Source organism: Ceratotherium simum, chromosome 38 (genome assembly GCF_057802395.1).
Source record: "Ceratotherium simum simum isolate JZ-2026a chromosome 38, ASM5780239v1, whole genome shotgun sequence".
NCBI lineage: Eukaryota > Metazoa > Chordata > Mammalia > Perissodactyla > Rhinocerotidae > Ceratotherium > Ceratotherium simum.
The window spans coordinates 6,845,111-6,864,035 of record NC_141937.1 but is presented as its reverse complement, the minus strand read 5'-3'; the positions used below and the strand labels follow the sequence as shown (position 1 = coordinate 6,864,035).

The window sequence follows — 18,925 nt, the reverse complement described above, 5'->3', positions numbered from 1 at the left end:
ACAGATTTGTCTTCCTAAGTGGACTTCCCAGTGTAGCTGAAATGTTGTATTATAGTGAAACATTGAATTATATATTTTTTTTCCTTTTTTTTTTGTGAGGAAGATTCGCTCTGAGCTAATGTCTGTTGCCAATCTTCCTCTTTTTTTTGGCCTGAGGAAGATTAGTCCTGAGCTAGCATCTCTGCCAGTCTTCTTCTATTTTGTATGTGGGTTGCTGCCACAGCGTGGCTGATGAGCAGTGTAGGTTGGAGCCCGAGATCTGAATACATGAACCAGGGCCCGCAAAGCGGGGCACACTGGACTTAACCACTACGCCACGGGATTGGCCCCTGAATTACATTTTGGAGTAATTCCACCATTCTCCCCAGGCATGAGGCAAGGATCCATGACTTCTCCTTTACTCAGTGCATCCTTCCAGTTCTTCCACAGAGCTCCATTATATCCATTCTATGGGACCACCACCCAAATCTAGGCCCTCGGCTCCTTACCCATGAACCATATGAATAGCTTATTAATTAACCTCTTTGCTTTCAATCTGTCACTAACTTCAATCCCAATGACAAACTGTTCCAACACTAATAAATAGTTCTAAAACATCATTTTGTACATTGCCTTTGTTTTTAACATTTTGCTGTGGCTCCCCATCGCCTGCAGGATAAAATCTAAATGCTCTACCCCATCACTGATGTGGTAATGGGGGTACTTTTCTACACTTCAGCTCCTAATCGCCCCCAAAGCTCTTTGCTCTTTTATACCTCCTTGGCTGTGCTCTCACCACCGCGCTGACCAGAATGCCTCCGCACCCCTATGCACATTCACATCCATGTCAAATTTAGCTAAATCCTACACAACCATCACACTGAAGCCATGAACTAGCTGTGTCTGTGCTTTATATCGGGGGTCAACAAACCTTTTGTCTAAAGGGCCAGAGAGCAAATACGTCAGGCTTTGCAGGCCATCCAGTCTGTGTCACAACTACTCAGCCCTGGCCTCAGGCATGAAAGCAGCATGGACAGTATGTACAGAAATGGGTGGGGCCACGTTTCAATAAAACTTTACTCTGGACACTGGAATGGGAACATCACATAATGTTCACGAGTCAAGCAATATTATTCTTCTGATGTTTCCCAACCACTTAAAAATGTAAAAGACATTCTTAGCTCATGGACTGTACAAAACCAAGCAGAGGTCGCAGCAGGTCAGAGTTTGCTGACCCCTGTTTTATATACATACTGTTTGTTGATGTACAACTTTCTTTTCCACTTTTTTTTTGTATGTGAGCCGCTGCCACAGCATGACCGCTGATGAGTGGTGTAGCTCCACGCCCTGGAACCAAACCCAGGCTGCCGAGGCAGAGTGTGCCAAACTTAACCACTAGGCCACGGGGCCGGCCCCTCCTTTTCATTTTTTTATGGAGGTATAACTTACATTTAGCAACCTTAAGTGCACCGATCTTAAGTCAACAGTCCAATGAATGTTGACATATGTATATACAACCACCATCTCACACACCAAGACATGAAACATTTCCAGTATCTTAGAAGGATCCTTTGCGACTGCTTCTAAAAGAACCTCCCACCAAAGCAGAACCTCCTTTGGTTATAAGCAGTCTCTCTCTACTTCCTTTCTATAGGTCCTAGCTAAAGAAATGGAGGCAATGGCCCGGTACCACCTAAGTTTTTACAGAGTAGTACATTTTTAAATCAAACTTATCTCAGATACCGTTAACCATTACAACCACATAGAAGAATGTCGTTTATTTCCAACAATGAGTGATATCTGATTAAAACCTGGAAAGGCAACTCTGGAAATACACCTTCATTTTTCTGGGCAGTCTCTGCTGATGCTGCACCTCCTTACCTGGGCCAAGGTGAGTGTGGCTTGTTGGCAGGTGCTGCACCGCACTCTGAGTTTTCCTGGCTGCACTCTCTGACAGGGACCTTTGCAATAGACATAAAAGCTGTTGTAGGTTGGTCTCCCTGCTGGGGGAAAAAAAAAAGTAGAGGAAATAGCCAATCAATGCTGAATCCAAATTGAGATAAATTTTAAAACTAACTCCTCAGGAGCATTTTGAAACATTAGTGCGTTAAATATTCCAATGAGGATTCGACCATTTAATTTAGAAAATCTAGTTTTATGCTCAAAAGAGTGAAAATCTTTTCTTCTTCTTGCCAACAGCCCTGTGACTTACTCAGCAAAGTAAGTAACTTGCTGCCAAGAGAGCTGGCCAAGAGTATTTGCAAGGCAGGGAAATTAAGTGCACTCTTTGCTGAAGAAGTTTTTAAAAACGACGGGAACTGTAGAGACTATTGGAAATTTGGAGACCAGTGCTCCTGAATTCTATTTCATGCTTCTGTACACTGTTTTGAAGGCTCCAGATCTTTCCTTTTAAAATAGGGACATATCAGCCCATTTCTCCGGAAAGGAATGATATGGTCACAGTTTGCTGGGTTTTCAGTGAAGACTTGCCAACACACAGTCACACATAGAGTGGGACAAGAACCCTGAGGGGCTTAACAGAACCCGCGGCTGTGTGCAGAAATGGTGCTTTGCATCTCATTAGTGTTCTCTGCTTAGACAAATGCCGTTCAAATAACACATTTTCAAGAGTAAAAGCTGCACAAAAACACTAATTCAATAATTAAATATCTCTGATCATTTCTCTCGAATGTCACCATACAGGGACACGATTATTCTGTAAATTAGGGGAATCTTTCTGAATAGTTTCACACTTCCATTTCTGCAAAGAACTAACTTCATTCAGAAGCACTTACCAGTAGAATAACTACTTTTTCTAAATTTCTAAAATTACTAAATAGTTCTTTTCATCCTTAAGTTACTTCTTGCTGGGTGGAGGTTACATGAAAGGTCATGGCATAACATTTTTAAATTTTACTATTATCATCAAGAGCATCTAGAAATAATAAATACTAAGTGTTTTGTGATCATTATGACTGAAAACCTTCAGCCTCCCAAATACATATGGTTTATTAAAAACAGTTAGTATAGGGGCTAGCCTGGTGGCGTAGGGGTTAAGTTTGAGCACTCTGCTTCGGTGGCCCAGGGTTCGCGGGTACTGATCCCGGGCGCAGATCTACATACCACTCATTGAGCCACGCTGTAGCGGCTTGCCATGTACAAAAAGAGGAAGATTGGCACAGATGTTAGCTCAGGGCCAATCTTCCTCACCAAAAAAACCCAAAACAAAACAAAAAAACACTTGTATAAAAATAGTGAGAAAACAAAAAAAGATCCTAAAGTCTTATGCAGATCCATTTGTTTTACTAATTTACAAAAAGAGCCTCTATCGACATATTGGATTATCATTTGTTTAGCCATCTTTACTAATATTGTAGGTGACAACACTTTGTAAAATGTAAAGCACAATAATGTCAAATTTTATAATTATATCATTTATTGGCAATATATTTTATAATTATTACTTTCCAGAGAGTAATATTTAGCTTCCAGGGTGAAGGAAAGATAAAATATAAATATATTTTGCATTGATACAAAACTATTATAATCACTTTGTAGCTTTAGTGCCTTAACGTGCAAGATACTCAAGTCTATGAATATCACATTTTTATTAGCAAATATAATAATTACATAAAATATATTCTTAAGGTTTTATGTATATCATAAATGCAACAGAGAGAACCATATATTAAAGTTATAGAAATACCATAATAACTGATGGAATATCAGAAAATCACAAGAACTGTGACAATTTTAACGTGCACTAAGACGAGCTTAGTGAAGGACGTAGGAGACCTTACTGTTAAAACCTGTGTCAGCAATATGAACAAATCCAATTCACAATTTTTATAACCTACTGTAAAGGTTAAACAGTAAAAAAAAAGAAGGAGGAAGAAAAGAAATGGGAAAAGGGAAAGCTTACAAAGGGGACTCTGGGGTGCAGAGACACCAGCATTGTTGAAAGAGCGTATTAGCAACAGTTTTATAATAGTAAATGAAGCATCTCAGAACTCGCAGGAAACTAAATGACTCTTCTCTCTCGCTTAGGGCAACAGCAACATTTGCAATACTGTTTCAGCTAATGATATAGCCAGGTAGAACCTGAAGACCGGGACACCCTTCCACCTCTGTGTGCTACAACCTTCACTGAAGTCCTTGAGAAGTTAGTCAGAAAATACTGCACGCCAATGTCTGTGCCCTAGAAGCATCCAAGATGACATGCAATCTATTACACAGTGCTTCCCAGAGCCAGCCACAAGCTGGGGTTTAATAGCTAGTCTAAGGAAGATCAAGGTCAGGCCAGTCATGGCTACAACAAATTTCAAGCTGCTGGCTCTACTTGGTCAAGCAGGCGGCGCTTCAGGCAAATCCTGAGATGCCCTTCTCCGGATGGCTTCCCCACCTATTTGGCTACACAACGCTATTTAAAGTTGGCAAGCTTCTCTGTGTCACGCTGAGGTCTGGAGGGCACGGGACAGGAAGAAGAACAAACACACCCTGGTAATTGGGCCATGTTCCCAGTGGCCTGATGGAAGGGTCTAAGGTACAGACTCTGGAATATGGAGCCATAACTCCCAAAGGAACAGCAAGGATATATGAAGAATGACTCGAAAAACTTTTCTCTATGTGTATAACTGTCTCCAGCCAATAACATGAATCTTCCCACTTTTACTTCTGTTTGGATCTTAAAATCCTTTTTCTCTCCTAATTGGCTCTTCAATATGGCCATCCCTTCACTGCCCAAAATAAGCAAAGCAGCTTGTGTTGGTGTTTATAGATTTCCCTCTTTTTATGTAATACATTTTCAAACCTAGAGAAATATTTCAAAAATTTTATAAATCATATGTTTCACTGTAATTCACCAATTTGAACATTTTGCCATATTTTGAGTGCACCCTCTGCGTTTGTGTGTGTATACATATATGTATATACACATATACTACACATATGTGCTTTTTTGGACTGAATCATTTTCATGTACGCTGCAGACATCATGCTACTACACCCTTCAATCCTTCAACGTCCTAAAAATATGGACTTTTTTTACTAAAAAAATCAAGCTTTTTGAGTGATTTAGTTGTTCTATGCATAAACTAATCAAGTATACGGTAAGGATACCTTACAGATCACTACAGTGGTTTGCAAGCTGTTAAAAGTTGTCAAGCCAAAATACCGGGGATTCTTTAGTCAAATCATTTTAGGTGATGCTAAGTTAAGCCAAAGTAAGCAAGTCCTCTCACTGCAGGACTTTACAGACTCTATAAGACAGGAAGTACACAGCATAGCACATCCCCAACTTTATGTGACCTCAGAAGCCTTCCTTCTATGGAGCATCTTGTATAAGTGTACTTCTCAGAAAATATTTTGGAAAAAAAATTGGATGAAGGATTCAACCCACTGTGTAGGGCTTGAGCTACAGAAAATCAAATTGCTAATATTTATATACATGGCTTTATCAAACGCTCCTGAAGAACCTGCTGACAATTAAGTTTTTCCCTCCACCCCAACCCATCAATAAACTTATATAATGATTTCATCATGAGCCGGGAGGGTTAGTCTACTAATGTAATGATTTTATAAAGTAAAGTATATTCATTTCATTCAGATGTTCATTTTTTTTCTGGATTGAAGTTAAAAGCACAGTTAGTGTTCAGGGCCCGTCTAAAGTTTGAGTCACTGTGCTCATTCAAAGTATCCACTGAGTTTCCCTAACAATAAAATGTTATAATTATGTTTAGTTTTTCTCTACCACGTTGTCTAACATAATCCTTAGTCAAGTCTCCTCTTTTTCCCTTATTCTCTTTTCTTGGTCCAAAAAAATTGCTAAAAGCATTAACAATATTCACAACATATCAAGTAAAGCCCATATTTAAAAAGAATATATATTATTTGCTTTGGCTTTTTGAGAAGCCAGCAGAATGTGCACAGTTTCCATTTTTCTTTAATGTATTTTAGATAATGGGCTTATGACTGGAAGACGTTGTTTCAATCAGATAAGTGAATACTTAAGCAAAGTCATTCTTACTCAGATGAAAACTTATCATTGACCTCAGAAGTTTCCATCACTGGTTGTCACAGAGAATCAAGAATTTAATTGCTTGGATAATTTGTTTTCTAGGGTTAGGGAGAGAGTGAGATTTAACATATTTTATACCTAGGTAAAATAATATTCAGTATCAATATACTATAAAACAGCAGAAACACAATTGATTTAAAGTTACATTTGTCACATGAGCATATTAAAATATTAAGTATAGGGGGCCGGCCCTGTGGCTTAGTGGTTAAGTGCGTGCGCTCCACTACTGGTGGCCCGGGTTCGGATCCTGGGTGTGCACCGATGCACTGCTTGTCTGGCCATGCTGAGGTGGCGTCCCACACACAGCAACTAGAAGGATGTGCAACTATGACATACAACTATCTACTGGGGCTTTGGGGAGAAAAAGGGAAAAAAAGGAGGAGGATTGGCAATAGATGTTAGCTCAGGGCCGGTCTTCCTCAGCAAAAAGAGGACGATTGGCATGGATGTTAGCTCAGGGCTGATCTTCCTCACACAAAAAAAATAATAAATAAAATAAAATAAAATATTAAGTAGAACAAGCTGCCCAAGAGAACTTTCTGTGACCATGGAAATGTTCTACATCTGCACTCTATCCAGTAGCCACTAGCTACATGTGTCCATTGAGAATTTGGTGAGGAACTACTCTTTTTGTTTTTTTAAATTTCAAGTGATTTAAATTTACAGAACCGTATGTGGGTAGAAGCTACCACATTGGACAGCACAGAAAAAGAGAAGAAATAACACTGATGCGTCTCACCCCTCTCTCCCTGCCTCATCAGGCATGGAGATAACAATACTAGGGAGATTCTCTTGCCACCCTGAGCAGTACAATAGCCTGTGAAGTGCACTAATTTGAAAACAATGTTGGCTGAGAGAAGGAGAAAGGGGAAGGTTTGAACTGGAGGCACTGCGAGGTAGGACAGAGTTGGGTGGGGACTTGGGTACTTTGTAATGTTAGAGGCAGAACAGGGCTTCTCCCCCATTTCTTCCTCCATCATGCCCCTATACCCTACACCAAGTGGAACAAGTTTTGATGTGCGGCTAGACAATGATCGCTCCATCTCCACTGCCATCCCACCTTTGAAATCTGACCCATACATTTAAGATCCAGTTGGAAGGGCACTTCCTTTAAGAATTCTTCCCTCCATTTCCCCATAAGGATAAGATATCTCCCCAAATAATTACATCTAAGAGTAGGAAAGTATCCAGCTTAGTCTTGTCCCCTTTAAACAGTTGACCTGTCCCAACACTACGGAAGCAGCATCTAATAAGGAGGAGTCCCTGGCATGAAGTGTCCTTCACAGCCTTCATCCAACTCCTCCCCCACTGCCCAGCCTGGCACTTAGTATTTTCAGCTTCTGCTCTCCTGCCTCCTTGTGACTATAGCCTTGTTCTTGTGTCTTAAATACTAAGAATGTCATGCCGTCTGCCCCATTAGCTCCATTTATTCACTACAACCTGCCATATTCTCTCAGCTTACCCCTTCCTCCAGAAGCTTAGGGAGTAACCTCAGTCTTATTTGACTCCTATGAGACCACCATGGAATGGACTCACGGCCAGAGTTTCTGAACCTGTGCCCCTGATCCTGTGACAGGGAGCTAGGCCATAGAGAATCTTATCCCAACATTTGCCAGAATTCTTGCTGTTATATTTCTGGGCATTGGTCCTTAAGTCTGTGCTTGACATTTGCTAGAATATATGCCTCGTGAGCCAGGTGCACAACAAACATATACCAGATGAACAGAATCATTACTATCTCTAAAGGCCAGCAGGCTCATCCTTATAAACCCATTTTTTCTTATACTGATCTGAAACAATCCATTAATTCTAGTTTGAACAATGCATATTGAATTAGTCTAAAGCAGTTCCACCTGAAATCCATTCATTGTGGACTCCCAGAATTATCTCTTCTGCACTACACCTTGTTTTGCATCATCGAAAAGGTGAGGATCATATCCGCTCCAACCTAACGCAAATTACTGAAAAAATAAATCTGCCTCATATTTGTTGTGTGCTTGTCATATCTTTCATATTGTTATAACCTCCCTGTATGTAACACTTCACCCTTTTTCATGTGTAGCTAGCACAGTTCCTTGAACTTAGTAAACACTCAATAAATATTTGTTAGGTCAATAAATTCTCCTATGTTTTAAATGATGTGAAAGTTGTACCAGGTATGTTAGCATGAGGGCAAAATTCATATAAAATAGAATGCAGCCACCGTTACCAAATATTTAGAACATCTTTCCACCAGCCAAACTTACTAGACTAACTTCAGACATCCTTCAAAATATTGGCATATCCTATCTGGAATAATAACATTAATATTATCTTAAGATCACAAAAATGGCTAGTATGATAAAGTAAAAAAAAGAAAGAATATTTAAAAAAATTTTACATAGGACTTCACATAATTGAATAAGTGGAAAAAAACTGAATTCTGAAAATTTATAAGCAGAACTACTCTAAAGGACAGGTATTACACATAAAATTTTTTATTTCAATCCTCATCCAATGGGTTGTTACACCCCACTGAATCCAGCCACACTATTCCATGCTTTTAACAAGCCCCAGTCTTAACTCCTGCAGAGTAACCAAGGTAATGCCGTATTATAAACAACTTTCAATTATACAACCATCCATCCAGTGCATGCACTTTTAAAACATGTTTAGTAATCTCTAAGGAGACTCTACCTTTAAAAGTTACAACTTAATTCTCAATTTTTGTGCTAGGGTTTTTAATTAATGTATCCGCACAATAATTTCATCTGGTGAGGCAAAAACTGCTGATGAAAGCTAATGCCTTTGCCTAATTTTTTGTTGTTGTTGTTGCCAATTTACTTTTTCATTATTCATCTTGAATGTAATAACCAAACCTCCCATCCCAAGGAAAAACTGTAGAATGAAGCATAATTTAAGGATTAGGTTTAAATAAATAACCAGGTTCAAAGCCAACCAGGATAAGTCCAGTTGCTTATTCTTCCCGGAAATGGATACTGGCAGGGGATAGTTAAGGTGGGTGCCAGAAAAGTCGTAGTTCTTCAAAACATTGAATGAATGTCCATAACTCAAATTTAGATGGAAGAAATTATTGACTCTACAGATGACTGTGTACAATTTCCTCAAAATAAAATCTCTATAGCCCAGGACACATCCTCTAGGACAAACCCTAGCCTTGCCTTGTCACCTTTGGCTAATCAATTGACCCTCCATGCCTGTTTTCTCATCTGCAAAATACAGATGAAAATAGTACCAACTCATGGGCTGTTGTGAGGATTTAAAAAAGAATAATATAGGGGCCAACCTGGTGGTATAGTGGTTAAGTTTGCATGCTCTGCTTCGGCAGCCCACGGTTCGTGGGTTTGGATCCCAGGCATGGACCTACAGACTGCTCATCAAGCCATGCTGTGGCGGCATCCTATATACAAAATAGAGGAAGATTGGCACAGATGTTAGCTTGGCAACAATTTTCCTCAAGCAAAAAGAGGAAGATTGGCAACAGATGTTAGCTCAGGGCCAATCTTCCTCACCAAAGAAAAGAATAATATAGATGAAGCGGTCAGCACAGTGTCTGATACTCAGGGAATGCTCAATACATTTTAGCTATTTTTATTTGCTGCCCAAAACTTAGAACTCAAGTTACTCCCAGGTACTCATACCTGTGAGCACTCAGTCCTCCTGCTTCCTCAGGTGGCCACTTTCCTGCTCTTATAAATGTTGATTCTTACACACTACTTCCGTCTTAAAACTACCTCTACATTTTTAGAAACAGCTAAGGTACAATTCCTTTTAAAATTGCTTCAAACCCAACCAATTCCTTCACAATGAAATGTTTAATGATATTATGGAACATAAACCATGATGGCAAGTCCTTAAATTGATTTAAAGTTTACTAGAATCACATTTCTTTCCACGAATCACTTTTTATTATTATGCAAGAGATACAGGTGGATTGTAGAAAAAAAATAGGAATGGAAATAGTAAACAATTTATGGATCCAGTCTAGTGAGTAAAATTTTCAAGCTGGCTAATGCACTTAAAAAAATAAAATATTTCCAGGGGCCGGCCCGGTGGTGCAAGCGGTTAAGTGCGCATGCTTCGCTTCGGCGGCCCGGGGTTCACGGGTTCAGATCCCGGGTGCACACCGATGCACCGCTTGTCAGGCCATGCTGTGGTCGTGTCCCATATAAAGTGGAGGAAGATGGCCACGGATGTTAGCTCAGGGCCAATCTTCCTCAAGAAAAAAGGGGAAGATTGGCATTGGGCTAGTCCTCCTTACACACACACACAAAAATAAATAAATAAATAAATAAACAAATAAATAAACAAATAAATAAACAAATAAAAATAAATAAATAAATAAATATTTCCAAAATAAAAATTGGTATTTATTGTGTGGTTTGTAAAATGGTATTGAAGAGGATTCAAAATGGATTCCAAAATTTTATTTTCATGGCAGACTCGCTTAAATTAGTGCTTATTCTTCTTTGAAAGATAGGCATGATTGTTGCCATTTCATAAATGAGGAAACAAGCTCAAAGAGGTTGAGTGACATTCCCAAGATAGCCACAGAGGTAGGCAGAGATTTGAATATAAGTTTTTCTGACTGCAAAGCATCCTTTTGCCCCTCAACCACATGATGATAACCTTGACTCAGATGGTGTTTTTTACTAAATACTGCAGGGGATTGATTCAATGGCTGCTAAAAAGTGGTACTTGAATACAGGTTGGCAATTAGGGACCACTGCCAGCAATCACGAACTGCTTCAGCATCAGCCTTACCACCCATTTCCCTCATTCAGTCAGCCCTAAAGGTTTCATGGAAATTTCCATTAACATTCTACAGCACTGGCATTCAGCGAGAACATGCAGGTACAGCAATTATCAATAAGGAAAAGTAAATCTCATTTTTAAGGGTTAGCACATATTCTAAAATTGGATGTTATACCAAGAAATGGTAATCCATGGCATGATCTCAGAATCAATAGAATTTCTTATTTATTTTTACAGAAGTGACACTTTTTCTGCTATTTTAAACCTAATTTTAAAACCTCCTTATTTTAAATGTTCTAAGTGTTAGTGAAACCTGTTAAGTGAATGAACACTCAGAAGAATGACATCAATTAGAGAATACAGCAAGCAATATGTGACCTTCCCCACTCCCACATTCTTCATTTTATTTAATCTATGATAGCCAATATAATTAGTTTCATATAAATATTTCACTTAAGTATAATATTTCCAATCTCCACTACTACCAATAAATATCCTCTTATAAATTCTGATGTTTTAAGAATCCTATTTTGCCTGTACCAAATGATAAGACAAAACATATAATGTTAATAAATCTGATCTTTCCCAATATTGATTTCAAAAAGTACTTAGTGGTCATTAAATTCATAAAATCTCTACTACCTAAATTATGAGAAGAATTATTTTTCTTTAGTGATGCAGTCATTAGTTAGAAATGTAGGATAATGTCATCATGCTGGAGGAAAAAAGATAAAATTATTGTCTGCTCTTAATCAAGGCTGATAATATTGTGAATTACGTATGCTTCTAAAAGTGCCCATTAGTAACACTCTGGCTGAAACACTCTTCACAGGTATTCTAGGACCCTGGGACCATGACAATCTTTCCACCACATTAACTCCCAACTCAAAAGACCCTCCAGGACCCATAAAGACCTGGTCATAAGTCCTGGCCCAGCTCAGGGGCCACATCCCTCCTGGTCTAAGGTCCCTGCAAGCTTAATGTCTGTATCACACTGCAGCACCTCATCCTCTGTGGTGGCTTTATATGCTTACGGTAGATTTTAAGCTCCTAAAGGCAGCGTTTATGTGACCAGGGGTTTCACCTTTACTTCCCACCCTCACCTTTGACCTAGAATACTGTCATCCCTGGTAGACACTAATCCCATTGATTGATCAAATAATTGAGAAACCGGTGAGATTAGGCAAGCTCATTTTAACTTGGTCTGTGCTGAAGTTTACAGCAATGTTCTTGCTACCTTCTGGCGTTGCCTTGGCCCGGAGAAGAAAAAAAAATCCCGCTTTTAGAATGCTACAGAATCACAGGCCAGCATATATTCCTCACCACCTCTGCATAAGGAAAACTAAATTTAGAGACATTTAGAAGAGGAAAAATTACTTAATAGAAACCAGTAGGAAAAAAATGGAGAAATAAATTTATAATTTCTTAGGAAATACCCAGCCTTCTAAATTTACTTAAATCTTGTCTGCCTAAAGAGCTGGACTTGTTGGGGGAGGCGAAGAGTGGTGGAAAGGAAGTGGGGTGGTGGTCATAAGGAAACGGGAGAATATTAGGAACCTATCAAGATTCTATCCATTGATAACATCCACAACAAACATTGCTGGAAATCTCACTGTGTGCTTGACACTCTAGTAATATATTAGAACATCATTAAACATAACCACAACAATCCCCCAGCAGCTTTAAAATCCAAGAATAACTCTGACATGGATTTGTACACACCTTATAGGGTATCTAACAAATGCTGCAGAGAAGGATCCTAGTATTCTGAGAATAGTGGAGAATAAACTCAAAGAGTGGGGATAAGAATACACACTTCTAATATAGAGTCTTTTATCTTGAAAGTTCTTCGATTTCCAATTTCTGAAATTATCTAGCTGCACATTCCCACAATTCTGTATTCTATCCAGGTACATCTACTCACAGCTCTCGGCACCCCCGGACCTTAGAAGGACAGAGGGAGGCATCTGGCCCAGAATAAAAGGAGCCTGCTCTGCGCTGTCAGGCAGCACACCCCTGATCGTCCCCTAACATCTCTAATTAGAGCTTTCTTTGTGTCTCAGGTATCACAGTATACACACATTTCATAGAATCAAGATCCCAGGAAAAACCTTAGAAATCCCTTCAAAATGTTGTGGATGAAACAAATGGCACGTTAATTAAGGGAAGGCAAGTTCAGAGGTGGAGCTAACTCAACATCCAGATTCTGTGACTTCCAACTCTGTTCACACTGAGTTTCAGCTTCATTATCTGGAACCTTTGTACCCTGGGTATCCCAGGTGTTATCTGGCTTGATTCTCAGACCATGATTCCCCTAGATGGCCAAGCCGGAAACCACAAACCATGGCTTGCCTCTTCTCAGCTGCACCTTCCGATCTTTCACTAAATCTCAGGAGGCAACTTCAGAAACGCTGTCAAGTTTCTTCTCTCATCTCCTTCCGTGGTCCCCGTGCTGACTCAGGCCCTCTTTAGTCCCCAGAGCCTCCCCAAAACTCGCCCTTCCTCTGTTCTCCTCTCCTCCTGAGCAAGAAACTTCCGAATTGCTCAAAGAATTATCTTCTAAAAACACATTGTACAACCTACTTAAAAAAAAAAAGGTACCAGCTTTTGTTCACCTACAGCAGCACTTTTCCACAGAAGGGTGACGGCGTGCCATCCAGGGTCCCCAGGTTAGAGCCAAAATGAGCACCAGGCGAGGGACTTTGTGTTAAAAGTATTGGTTCTATCTTTGTAAAACATTCATTTGCACTTTGTATCTTACTACAAAAAGGTACCTACTGTTTTCCTATAGAAATATTTTAAATTACTTACCATTATCAACAGCGACACTCCTAGAATATATACTATTTATTCAGGCACTAAAAATAATCACAAAAATTGCCATTCATAGCTGAAATCCTCTATCATGGCCCCTCCTGATTTTTTCCCAGGCAACCTTTCCAAACCTGATTACCACTGCCCTGTGCAGGAACGAAACCAAACCATTTTCCATTTCCACACTGCGCATCCTCAGGCCTCCACACTCGCCTTTGGCCTGAGATCCGTTCCCTCCATGAGGAAGTCTCACTCACCTGTAAAGTCTGCGTCAAGTATCGAAAATTAGGTCCCTGAGAAGCCGCACCTCCCCTTCCCCCTACAATAGGCAGAGGGGATGTCCCTCCCTCACAGCAACTCAGCTTGTGGTTCATTTGGCTTCTATTTGTTATTAGGTTTATAGTAAGTACTGTATGTGTTCCGTCCCTTGTGGAACCACAGTTTTCCAAGGAGAAGGACCTCGCCTTTTTCATATTTATATCTCAGAACTTGGCAAACAACTAGGAAATCAACAGTACCTAGCCTAGTAACTGGTTCATAGAAGGGATGCAAAAGACACATACTAAAGGAGCAAAAATGATTGGCTGAGATCTTTTCCTTAAACGTTTAGTTTCGGGCTCTATTATCCCCCCTAACCTGGTCACTGATGGCTGACCAGCCCACATCAGTGTGTGCCCTGCCCACTGCATTCTTAACACCTGTGAACTTCATAATCATTTGTTCCTGTTGCATACAAGCCTTCAACCCCCAAATAACATCTGCATACTGATAGCCACAAATTATACAAACGTCTTGATTTGCTAATTCTACATATTAGAAATACCTAAGAAAATTATGCTCTAAGAACTTGTTTTAGCGTTTTCATTCTATCATTATAAATGAAATTTCACTGAGAATCATAAATACAGACAAAATCTTTCTAAAGCAGCACCAATTTCACTCACACTACTGTTAAACCAACTGCTTGAGACTTCTCATATGATTCTCTGACATCAACATTTCCTGAAATAGTTACTCATATGAGAAATAATGTACTTTCTCTGCCTTTTGAAATGTAGGTAAACATGCAGTGTCATCAGTTACACTATGGTCCACCACGTGCCCCAGGTGATAACAATATGGCAGGTGCATCTCGACGCAGATGTGTTGTCTATTGTCCTTGTGAGCTTCCCTCTCCTTTCCCACCCCGCTTCTCCTCTGGACTAAAGTAATTTCCTAACAGGTCATCCTGCCCTTAGACTCTCCAGAACCTATCAAATCTCCAAATTGCTTTCAGATTAATTTTCCTAAAGTAAATCTTTGATCAGATCATTCTCCTTAAATGTCTCCTCATTGCCTCTTGAATGAAATTCAAACTCCTTTGCTTAATTAACTCAGTACCTCCAGCGTCTGCATGTAACTTACTCTTCTACCTCACCTTCCCCTATTCCTCTCTGCATTCAAGCTAAACTAAGCCCTCACATGATGCACCCTTTCCTACCTCTGGCAGAATAATTATCTGAAACTTGAAAATGAGGCAAAAAGTGTGGGCAGCAAGTCTTTTCAATATCATGGGGGCAAAAGCTATCCAAAGGTTTTCTAGGGCAGCACTGTACAACAAAACCTTCTGCAATGTTGGAAATGTTCTATCTGTGCTGTCCAATAGGGCAGCCACTGGGCACATGAAGTGTGGCTAGTGCAACTGAGGAACTAATTTTTTTTAATGTAATTTACATTTATTTATTTATTTAAATACAAATAGTCAATTGCGGCCACATGAAGGATGTACTCGTTGTTTAATATTGATTGAAGGTCCCAGACTTAGTGAAGTTACTTGTCATTTGTAGATTTTTGTCCAGTAAGTATGGTCATGATTTATGTCCTGAAAAGCAAATAACCCCAAAGATGCATGATCTGTTGGACATTCTGATAGACGGATAGATAGATAGATAGATGGATCCCTAATTTCTCATATGCTCTTTGGACTGGTCATAATATCTTATTATGTCCCTCATTAATTAATGGGTTAAACAAAATCTTTAACATGTGTCCACTTTATATTTTTTTGAGAGTCACGATTTTACCTTTTATAAATTGTACTTTTAACACCTTCTTATTTTTAGGGAGAGAGAAGATTATAAAAGGCCTAGCAGGGGCTGTCTCTGAATAAGTACACAATAAATATTCACCTTTACTTATTCCCCTTTACCCCTAACAACCTCTAAAAATGCATCATTTCCCCCTATTTCTACATGCCCTAACTGCATCGTTGCCATCTTTCAGGGTCCAGATGTACCAAATCTTCCAGGAAGTCTTAATTGATTCATCCATCAAATGTAAACCCTCTGCCCTTAAATTCCCACTATAATTTATTTACATTTTTCTCTGGGTACTTAAGTACTTTCAATCCCACCATATTCCCTAGAAATTTTTATCAACCCTATTACACTATAAGATTTTTGAGGGTGGAGACTACATTTTATTGTACTCTTTTTGTGTCAAGGAATAATAATGGTAAATACGTGGAGGAAGTCAAGCAACTAGACTTGAAACTCACACTGTGGCATGAGAAAGACTTTTAGCTTGCCAAAGATAAAATCACAATAACTGACCCTAAACTAACTTAATCTCTGTGACAATATAATGAGGCATGTTCTTCCAGACCCATTAAAATGACATGCAGGTTGACAATTATGTTTACAGCGTCAGGATTCTAAAACGAAATGTTTCTCAGCTTCTGTTATTTGGCAATGCTAAATGAATGTTGTCAAAAGATTAAATATAAATTGGTTATAAATCTTCACTTAACTATATCACGTAGAGAAGGTTGCATTACAGCAGCCATGTTTGTGTCAGCATTAAGAAAATTGAGTCTTATTTTAATAGTACTAAGACTACTGAAATTATTGTTTATTCTACATAACAGTCTTCGGATTTGAGGATGACGCCATTGATAGTCATCACTGAATATATGAGCAAGGCTGAATAAAACTGAGGGCAATGAACTAGCCCTTCTGGACTCCAAATGGACAGAATGGCCTCTTCTCAACGGCTGCAGTCACCATTTGTCCTTGCCTAAAAGGTATGCTTACTTTGCTAACCAGATTTTCCAAACTGATTGAAAAATCTGATTTCAGAACAGTCCTTTTAAAACCCAGTTTGCCTGACTTTTGAGGCGATGACCCGTGGTTTGATCACCTGTCCAAACCACCTGGTGGCTTCGATATGATCTAGTTATAATCTTGCAAACAGTCTCTCTGATGCTCCACTGTCGACCTCTAACTTCTCACTCTGTCATGCAGCCGCGAGAGCGTGATGAATATCCTCTCAGTTACATATCGAGCTAGTCATTACTGAATGAGGAGAGTAGGTGATGTGACTATGATTGTGAGAGTCAGCAAAATCTTACTTAAAAATAAAACTCTTCTTTTGGTTATGTACTGCAACTTTGGGAAGATCATTGTGGAGAATAAAATAAAGGTGTTGGAAGAAACTAATGCTTCAGTGATTTAAAAAAAACAACTTGTTAGGTTAAATGTGAATTGCAGTAATAATCATGATCCAAGAATTAAACCAGGAGAAGCCAGCAATAGACTTAATTATATATATATTATAATATATATTATAATACTTCCCTTTAGCCTCTAAAAGGAGAAAGATCAAGGATGTGGCAGGAATAGAATGAAAAATGAAAGATCAAGAAGATCTACAGAGGCAAAAAAGACAGCAGAGAGGAAGCTATAGAGAAAGAGGACCATCTAGGAGAAAAAGCACACCCACAAATAGCCAGAGAACCATGGTTAACAAAGACGAACATTGAGAGAGAATATGCAGTTTCATAAAATAACATTCTCCAGTCTTGTGACCTCTTGGAATACTGCTATGTAATATCCATGCTCTATTTCCACTACTGTAATGCAAATAGGGCTATTACTTCTTGACATGTTCCCCATGTGGTACATAAACCAAGGCCCATCATTAGTTTCCCTTCTAGCTCTTCTCTTGTATCCACTGTTTCATCTCCCTCTTCCCATAGCCTTTGTCTCTGGGAGGTGAGGGGGATGCAGAGAAGCACACACACATATATCCACATATTCTCATTTCCTCCTCTTACTTTACATGCTGTGATTTCTTAGACTTGGTCCTCTAACTTTCAAAAGAAAAGACTATTAATAAATACATCAATTAGAGAAGTATTTAAATTTCCATGGAGAAGTATAATTACTTTTAGCTCAAGAAAAAATATTATCATAGTATGAAAATGTCCACTAAGGAAGGAGACAGTGGGAAAGTGGGATGAAATTCCAGCACAATCTCTTGGTGAAAGAAACAGGTGATTTCCTGTACAATTGAAATATAAACACCACCCACACAACTCAAACACAGTATTCCACCCTGGGGGTGACGGGTCAGCCTTTTAGAGGGCTGACCAACAGTGTCAACAGCCACAGCCGTCCAAACAACTGCAGTCTATAAACTTTACAGAGTTCTTGAAGCCCTTCCTGGAGAGCAGCATGATGGTGATCGGATGTGCTTTCCAGACGGCAGGGCAGCTCCATCTCACTCCCTGCAGACGCCCCTTGGGGCCCACCCCTCAGTGGGGGTGTGAAAGTGGGTTGGCATGTGGAACTACTCCACAAGGAACATGAGGCGGGAGTGAAGCATGCTCTCTAAGCTGGGGTTGGAGAGCTCCTCAGTACAGCTTGTTGTCCTCCTGCTGAAAGGAGCCACAGAACACCTAGTCACCAACATCAGGAAGCTGTTGGGACACGTTTCTCTGTTCCGAGGTCCAGGGCATGAGGCAGAGGGAGGGTCGGCTCTCTAGAGGTGTGAGGAGAACTGCAGGTGGGGGACAGAATTAGCTCGTTCTGCAGAGCCTCCTTGCAAATCCACATGTCCAGGATTAGGGCCTGGAAATTTGTTATTTATTCAGTTTTAGTTGGTTGTTATCTTTGAACCTCACCGGGTAATTCTGATGCACAGCAAGCTATGGAAACCATTCATTAAAAGATTCATGAGATTCAGATGTCAGCTGAGTGGACAGAAAATAGCCAAACCAGGAGGAGAAAGCACCCTACATTGTGGGGTCCCACAAAGACAGTGCTGGGACCCTCACAACAAAGCCCTGGTGGGTGGGACCTGGTGCAGCAGGTGGGGCGTGCGATGCTCAGGGGCCTCCACTTTTGCTCATCCAGGGCAGCGATTTAAAGCAAGGTCATCTTCTTATCTCCTGTCTTCCTGCTGCCAGCCCATATGCTTCTCTGTTCAGACCACTCTTCTCTAGAAATCAGCCAAAGACCAGCTTATCTTTATAGAAACTTG

The 18,925-nt window shown here is 39.8% G+C and overlaps 1 protein-coding gene across 1 annotated transcript in view; it reads right to left on the bottom strand.

The window, feature by feature from the left end:
* The window catches only part of PRKN (parkin RBR E3 ubiquitin protein ligase), a 1,259,401-nt gene that overhangs the window by 796,649 nt on the left and 443,827 nt on the right, over positions 1–18,925 (bottom strand). Inside the window, exon 4 of the mRNA XM_014795395.2 lies at positions 1,861–1,982. Coding sequence (XP_014650881.2) covers positions 1,861–1,982 — 122 coding nt within the window. The remainder of the gene's footprint in view (positions 1–1,860; positions 1,983–18,925) is intronic.